The sequence below is a fragment of the Chiloscyllium plagiosum genome, chromosome 28 (assembly GCF_004010195.1).
Source record: "Chiloscyllium plagiosum isolate BGI_BamShark_2017 chromosome 28, ASM401019v2, whole genome shotgun sequence".
Lineage (NCBI taxonomy): Eukaryota > Metazoa > Chordata > Chondrichthyes > Orectolobiformes > Hemiscylliidae > Chiloscyllium > Chiloscyllium plagiosum.
The window spans coordinates 31466380-31475136 of NC_057737.1; the positions used below are offsets into that span (position 1 = coordinate 31466380).

The following is an 8757-nucleotide window of genomic DNA, read 5'->3' on the forward strand; positions in this document are numbered from 1 at the left end:
AATTAGAGGGGGTAAATTCAGAACAGAAATGCAGAGACATTTCTTTAGCCAGAGAGTGGTGGGCCTGTGGAATTCATTGCCGCAGAGTGCAGGGGAGGCCAGGACACTAAATGTCTTCAAGGCAGAGATTGATAAATTCTTGATGTCACAAGGAATTAAGAGCTACGGGGAGAATGCGGGTAAGTGGAGTTGAAATGCCCATCAGCCATGATTGAATGGTGGAGTGGACTCGATGAGCCGAATGCCCTTACTTTCACTCCTATGTCTTATGGTCTTATGGATGATAAGATTTATTTTAAATTTAATCATGAAAGAATACATTCATATTAGGTTTTCCGCCGCCCTACTTTCAAGTGTGTTTGAAATCATGATAGAAACAAATACTGATTTGTTTGAAGGAGAAATTAGTGTAGACCGTGTATCCCAAAGATTGGCAAATCTTATCAAACTATAAGTCTCTTTAGCTGTTTGCAACATGCAAGGTACTGACTATGCAACCAATATGTTCTTGCAAAGCTCCAAACAATGTCCAACATAAAATATGTGATTGGACAACATTTCCTAAATAGAATCATAGAGATGTACAGTATGGAAACAGACCCTTCGGTCCAACCCGTCCATGCTGACCAGATATCCCAACTACATGACGTCCCAACTACTGTACTCAATACTCTGACCAATAAAAGAAAGTATACCAAACGCCGCCTTCACTATCCTATCTACCTGTGACTCCACTTTCAAGGAGCTATGAACCTGCACTCCAAGGTCTCTTTGTTCAGCAACACTCCCTAGGACCTTACCATTCAGTGTATAAATCCTGCTAAGATTTGCTTTCCCAAAATGCAGCACCTCGCATTTATCTGAATTAAACTCCATCTGCCACCTCTCAGCCCATTGGCCCATCTGGTCCTGTTGTAATCTGAGGTAACCTTCTTCGCTGTCCATCACACCTCCAATTTTGGTGTCATCTGCAAACTTACTAACTGTACCTCTCATGCTCTGAATTAAACTCCATCTGCCATTTCTCGGCCATTAGCCCCATCTGGTCAACATCCTGTGGTAATCTGAGGTAACCTTCTTTGCTGTCCACTACACCTCCAATTTTGGTGTCATCTGCAAACTTACTAACTGTACCTCTCATGCTCGCATCCAAATCATTTATGTAAATGGCAAAACGTAGAGGACCCAGCACCGATCCTGGCACTCCACTGGTCACAGGCCTCCAGTCTGAAAAACAACCCTCCACCTCCACCCTCTGTCTTCTACCTTTGAACCAGTTCTGTATCCACATGGCTAGTTCTCCCTGTATTCCGTGAGATCTAACCTTGCTAACCAATCTCCCATGATCCTGAGTTTGAGAAGAAATATGTTTTCAACTGATTTAAGATTGTCATTTAGGGTTGAGGCGTAGCATGTGAATGGTCAGGTAACTAATTTTTGCAGATAGATCCGTATATACATTATTTCAAATTAAGACAGGCAGCGACCATTCTCTGGTTCATTCCTCGGAATCAAGCTGCCAAGTTTAAATCTACACGAGTTAGCCATTAACTGTTAGTCATCATCTAACTGGTGCAGATGTGTTAAAGAAGTTAGAAGAAAGGAAATAACCAGAAGTAATTTTGTGAATATGAGAGTGTATTAGTAACACAAAAAAACTCAAGCTCGTAACAAGGAAATGAATCATAAACTGCAATTCATTTTCCTGTGTTCCTAGAAACCTGAAAAATAAGAGGAAAATAGAGGCCTTTAAATGTGATAACTAAGATTCCATAAACAGAATAAGACACAAGAAGAGGTACTTGAAATTACATGCAAAAGGAATGCCAAGTGGGATCAATCTAGGTGTGCATGTCATGTCATAGTGGTCACAGCTCAACTGTGATGGCCCAAAAGATATCTGCCTCGAGTATGACAAACAAAACAGCAATCTCCTGGCAGGAGTAGTTACAAGCAGCAGTAGCACAACCTCAACCTCCTTTCCCACAGAGTACTTTAGAAGTGTAATGCATGTTGGGTTTTAATATATGGAAACTGTCAACTAATTACAGAACAAGATCATCCAAAAGATGGTGAGATAAGGCATTAAAGAGCTAAATATTGGGTGAATGTTTCTGCTGTTGTTTGAAGTGTAAAAAAAAAGTAAGTAAAAGTTGTTTCAGCAATTATTTTTGAGCTATTTTGTGTGATATTACAAAATCTCTTTCAATTTAGTACAAGCAATTTCCAAAAATGTCAGCAAGAACTGCCTCTGTCCATGCCAAATGGATAATAGGAAAAGTGATTGGGACAAAAATGAAGAAGACTGCCAAAGTCAGAATAACTAGACTTGTGCTGAATCCATATCTGTTAAAGGTAAGATGGATTGTTTTGAGATATATAAAATGTTTTGCAGATGGGAGAAAGGTGAGTAAAATTTATTCATTCTGAAGCCTTTTTTTATTGATTCATAATCTTGAACTCAGCTTTACCAACAAGATTGTGCTATGATTTAGGCATTATTTTTCCAAGTTAATTATTTCCAACACTTAGTGGTTCTAAAATCTGTGTATGAAGATTTTTTAGTTTGTAATCTGAACTTTATCATATACTGTTTGGATAAAAGATTGAGAATTATATTAAATACTCCAGGCAGTATTTACCAAGATTTAACAGTTGGAATTTTATATATTTTGCACATACTTTTCACGTCACTAAATATTTCATTTTTGCTTTGTATCTTCTTATTATTATTTTGACTTTCCTAAACAATACAAATGGTCTTATTTGTCAAATGTTTTTAAATAGAAAAAATGTTTTGAATGTTCTCAATTCAATTTTGTGTTTACAGCCACTGTCTACATGCATGTTTGAAGTAATTTTAAGTCTTGTAGACATCAAGCTTTTACTAACTGTCTGTAATTTTACAGAATAAAAGGCTACAAATTTCCCATCTACCATTTCCCATTTGGCAAATCTTGGACCATTCAATAGTAATAAAATAAAGTTGCTACCAGTAACAACGTGAATGTCAAGCTCTCAGATAGCTGTTAAAAACCCAAATGGTTCATCAATGGCCCTTTAGGAAGAAACCAAGAATGGGCTAGTAAATGTCAGCCTTGCCAGTGGCAGCCCTGTGAAATTTTTAAAAATGTCCACACCTTTGCTAGTAAATACACCAGCCAGCAGATAGATCAACAGTTCTGAATACCACAGTCACCTCTTTTCTTAGAACCTCTGACAACATCCCTGTGTAAAACTTTAGGGCAGCATGGTGGCTCAGTGGTCAGCACTGCTGATTTACAGAGCCAGGAGTCAAGGTTGGATTACACCCTTGTGCAACTGTCTGTGTGGAGTTTGCACGTTCTCCCTGTGTCTGCGTGGATTTCCACTAAGTGCTCTGCTTTCCTCCCACAGTCCAAAGATGTGCAGTTAAGTTGGATTGGCCATGCTAAATTGTTAGTAGTGTCCAAGGATGTGCAGACTAGGTGTATTTAGCCATGGGAAATGCAGGGTTACAGGGATAGGATGGGTCTGGGTGGGTGTGGACTCGATAGGCTGAATCGCCTGCTTTCACAATGTAGGGATTCTGTGATAAACTCTTTAAAAGTAGCAAGTGTACTGTGTGTTTTTAATTGCATTTTTAATGTTCATTCTTCTACAGTTTTACAATAAAAGGAAGACCTATTTTGCTCATGATCCAAAAGAAGAGTGCACAGTGGGTGATATCGTGCTTCTAAAGGCTTTGCCTGAACGAAGGACCAAGCATGTTAAACATGAACTGGCAGAAATTGTGTTCAAAGTTGGAAATATCATTGATCCAATCACACAGAAACGTTGTAGTGGAAGCAGAATACTTGAGACCATTAAAGACTCTGATTTAGATATGGGATCCCTCAGTGATCATATGAATAATTTAGAGATCAGTGGTGTGCAGAATAATTCAGAACATAAAACCTCTGCAAGTTGAACCATAATAAAATATTTGTAAATTTGAATGTATATTTAATAAATATTCGTACTGCAAATGTTATTCAGAAACAAAAAAAGGTACGTTTTTTTATGCAAAAGAGGTGCATGATGATTTTCCCATCTTGCATTCATGTTTTTCTGCACTTTGGAAGTGATTGGATTTTATGAAATCATAATAAATTCAAATGATTTCATATACTCAACATTCAAGCTTTGATTTTATTTCTGTTTTACACTCAATCATCAGATACCACTGCAAGGTTACAGGGATAGGGTAGGATGTTGGGTCTGGGTGGGAGGCTGTTCAGAGAGTCAGTGTAGACTTGATTGGCTGAAAGGCCTGTTTCTACGCTGTAAGGATTCTATGATCAGGCTGCTTTATAAATAGAATTCTGGGTGATTTTTCATTAAATTCTGAAAATCAGTCAAAATATACATGGTCGAATAACATTTTGGTTGCTACGCCATTTTAACCTTTTAGTGTAGAATGTGATGCAGGACTCCCAACGAACAGCTATTTATAATCTTTAATAATGAACTAATGCATGCATGATAAAGCTGCTTATAATAGGTTGGAATGAATGGGTGCAACAAGTTATTGAATGTCAAACATTACAGTGCAGTACATGCCTTAAGTCCTCGATGTTGCGCTGACCTGTGAAACTAATCTGAAGCCCATCTAACCTACACCATTCCATTATCATCCATATTTTATCCAATGACCATTTAAGTGCCCTCAAAGTTGGCGAGTCTACTACTGTTGCAGTCAGGGCATTCCACCCCCTTTATACACTCTGAGTAAAGAACCTAGCTCTGACATCTGTCCAATATCTATCACCCCTCAATTTAAAGCTGTGTCCGCTCGTGCTAGCCATCACCATCCGTGGAAAAAGGCTCTACTGTCCACCCTATCTAATCCTCTGATCATCTTGTATGTCTCTATTAAGTGATCTCTTAACTTTCTTCTCTCTAACGAAAACAGCCTCAAGTCCCTCATAAGTTTCCTGATAAGACCTTCGCTCCATACCAGACAACATCCTAGCAAGTGCTCCGGGTGCTCCGGTTTCCTCCCACACTCCAAAGATGTGCAGGTTAGGTGAATTGGCCACGCTAAATTGCCCGTAGTGTTAGCCCTTCCTGCTGAAGGGCTTATGCCTGAAATGTCGAGTCCCCTGCTCCTTGGATGCTGCCTGACCTGCTGTTCTTTTCTAGCAACATACTCTCAACATACTGTTAGGTGCATTAGTCAGGGGTAAATATAGGGTAGGGAAATGGATCTGGGTGGGTTACTCTTCAGAGGGTTGGTGTGGACTGTTTGGGCAGAAGGGTCTGTTTCCACAGAATCTAATCATAACCTGCCCATTCTAGCTGAATTTCCCTCCAATATATTTGCATCCCTTCTCTAAATGATGTGACAAATATTATACACAGTGCTCTAAGACTGGGTCTGACCAGTGCCCTGTATAACTATAACATTGCACCCCTACTTCTGTAATAGTCTATTGGCGAATATATTACACACACCCAACAACCACAAGCACTGCCCCCCCCCCCTACCCCCCCACCATGGCCTTGTTGGGCCGAAGGGCCTGTTTCCACACTGTAAAGTAATCTAATCTAATCTAAAAAAAAAAGTCTCCTCTGCACCATTTCCAATTTATTGGAAAGCCAAAGGCCTGTAGAACACTGTAATGTTCTACATTCTATAACTTGTTTCACCCATTCATTCCAACCCATCATAAGCAGCTTTATTATGCAAGCATTAGTTCATTATTAAATGTTATAAATAGTTGTTTGTTGGGAGTTCTGTATCACATTCGACACCAGAACTGTACACAGTACTCCAAGTGGGGCCACACCAGAGCTTTGTACAGCTGCAGCATGACTTTATAGCCCTGACACTCAGTCCCTCTACCAATAAAAGTTAATATACCATATGCCTTCTTAGCAACCCGATCAACCAGGGTAGTAACTTTCAGGGATCCATGCACATGGACGCTGAGATCTCTCTGCTCATCTTCATGACCAAGAATCTTACCATTAGCCCAGTACTCTGTATTCCTGTTACTCTTTTCAAAGTGAATCACCTTACATTTTTTCCACATTAAACTCCATTTTCTACCTCTCAGCCTAGCTATGCAATTTATCTATGTCCCTCTGTAACCTGCAACATCTTTTTGCACTATCCACAACTCTTCTGACTTTAGTGTAATCCACAAATTTACAAACCCATCCTTCTATGCCCTCATCCAGGTCATTTATAAAAATGACAAACAGCAGTGGCCCCAAAACAGATCCTTGCAGTACACTGAACTCCAGGATGAACATTTCCTATCAACCACCACCCTTTGTCTTCTTTCAGCTAGCCAATTTCTGATCCAAACCACTAAATCACCCTCAATCCCATGCCTCAATATTTTCTGCAATAGCTTAATGTGGGGAACCTTATCAAATGCTTTACTGAAATCCATACACACCACATCAACCGCCTTACCCTCATCCACCTGTTAGGTCACCTCCTCAAAGAACTCAATAAGGTTTGTGAGGCACAGCCTACCCTTCACAAAACCACATTGACTATCCCTAATCAAATTATTCCTTTCTAGATGATTATGAACCCTAACTCTTATAATCCTTTCCAACACTGTACCCACAACTGCAGTGATGCTCAGTGGTCTATAATTACAAGGGTTGCCTCTACTCCCCTTCCTGAACAAGGGGACAACATTTGCTATCCTCCAGTCTTATGGCACTATTCCTATAGTCAATGATGGAATAAAGATCAAAGCCAAAGGCTCTGCAATCTCCTCCCTAGCTTGCCAGAGAATAATAGGATAAATCCCATCCAGCTCAGGGGACTTAATCAAACTATAACCTCTCATTCTCAAGCTGAAAAATCCTGGCAACATACAGTAGACTCATCAGCACATAAAGACAGACAGGTTATGCTTTTGAATAAAGAGTTTGTAAACTCAACTATGTTAAGCAGAGTATTATTTTCAGTGTGAACATGAGTCAATATACTGTTAATACAAACATTAATTTAGAAAATGAGTCAATGTGTTCAATTGACATCAGCAACAAAGGAAAAATCAAACTTAAACAATAAGCTCTCTCTGCCCCTTGCCTGCTCTAGTTTTACATTTGACAACATTGAACCAAAAAAAATGACTTGGTAGCCCTGTAGTGACATTTGGTGCTCAAAGGAAAAGCAACCAGGCCTGAGTTTTTGTGTGGTTTGAATTTTGAGTACAGGCAGGACAATCGCTGCTTCGGGCATAAATCTTAATTCAGAGAACCGAGATCAAATATCAGCAATTTATAATGCGTGCTAAATTAATTGTAAGACTTTTTAAATGTGACATCACATAGTGATGAGTATGAATCCATGACCAAGGCTTGGGAGGAGGAGAGGGGCGGGTGCTGGTAGCGCATGCGCACGTCATTCGGCGCCGGGGTGAATGTCACCTCCACAGCAAGATGGCGGCCAGAGTTCTCATCAACACAGGGGCCGGTGTGAGCAGGGCCACAGTCCGGGTACAGGGCGAAGGCCGGCCCTTGGCAACTACTGTTGCTAATACCAGCACTGCAACAATCACCAGGTCAGTGCACGTTAAGCCTCGCCTCTTCCAAATTCGCTTGAGCTCCAGTGTTACTAGAGGTCGGCTGAGGCAAACTGAGGTAAAGTTTATCCCAGGTCGGCCCTTCCCTTGCCTCTCTACCACACAAAAGTCAGGTGTTACTATATATTTTTTTAAGAATAATTTTAATTATTTCCGAACGCAGTTGACAGCATTACAGTTAACTCACTGCTTAGTTTCGCAAGCATCTAAATAAACAACTGGTAATGAGCTGCAGATATTTTAATTCCTCAACTCGGAAGTTTGTTTTGGAGACTCGCATTTGCGCTTTTGCATTTTGTCAAGGTCATTTGTCTTTTTGACTGTACGTGGTAATTAAAACTATGTTGCCAGGGTTCTGTTCGTATTGCCATTTTGTTAAAAGTAGGATAAAATTAATGGTTTATTATACAAATTGTTTCCCGAAAAATATTTAATCATGTCTAAATTTCTTCATTCCGAGCAATTAAAAAGATATTCTTTTGGAGTGTATGGCACACAGAAAGGCATTGGTGTGTTGGTATATGAACAAAATAAAGCAATGATTAACATTGCACTTTAGGTCGCAATCTCCCACAACAATTTTTTTGTATGATTTCACAACTAAATTACAATAGCTTTCACTTCGTGGCTACAATATAAAATAATGTAACAGTCTTGTTTGATTGTTCTAATAGGTACTTGTGGATTTGTGTTTTGACATTTTAACAAGAATGTGGAAGATTAGCAAGGATTACACTGGAATAGTCAAATTTGAAAATAACAAAGTATACATACATAAGGCTTTCAGTACTAAATGCAAGGGCACATTCAAATTGAAATAGGCAGTTTTCGTCATGGTGTGAATATGTTGAAAAACTCATCTTGATTGATGTCAACTCTGAAATTGGTGTGGAGTGGTTTGATTTAGTTTCAAACAGTTGTTAGGTAGAAGAATGGAGTTATTAGCTAGGGATAGATGTAGCAGGGCTGATGCTACCTACAATGGCTTCAGTGGTCCAGGACATTCAGCCTCGGACCTTCGGGTGACCATCCTCCAAGGTGGACTTCGGGACAGGCAGCAGAGGAAAGTGGCCAAGCAGAGGCTGATAGCTAAGTTCGGTACCCATAGGGAGGGCCTCAACCGGGACCTTGGGTTCATGTCACATTACAGGTGATCACCATTGCACTACACACACACACACAG

General features: G+C 39.9%; 2 protein-coding genes across 3 annotated transcripts in view; both read left to right on the forward strand.

Annotated features, from left to right (window-relative positions):
• Positions 1-4154, forward strand: part of mrps17 (mitochondrial ribosomal protein S17) — a 5940-nt gene extending 1786 nt beyond the window's left edge. The window contains exons 2-3 of the mRNA XM_043718021.1: positions 2221-2355; positions 3644-4154. Of these exons, the coding sequence (XP_043573956.1) occupies positions 2221-2355; positions 3644-3949 (441 nt within the window). The 3' untranslated portion in view covers positions 3950-4154. The remainder of the gene's footprint in view (positions 1-2220; positions 2356-3643) is intronic.
• A 3221-nt stretch (positions 4155-7375) lies between these two features.
• The window catches only part of LOC122564087 (protein NipSnap homolog 2-like), a 34536-nt gene continuing 33154 nt past the window's right edge, over positions 7376-8757 (forward strand). Inside the window, exon 1 of one of the 2 annotated variants that reach the window (XM_043718618.1) lies at positions 7376-7553. In XM_043718618.1, the coding sequence (XP_043574553.1) occupies positions 7432-7553 (122 nt within the window). In that variant the 5' untranslated portion in view covers positions 7376-7431. The remainder of the gene's footprint in view (positions 7554-8757) is intronic. The other variant, XM_043718617.1, reaches the window with a different exon arrangement.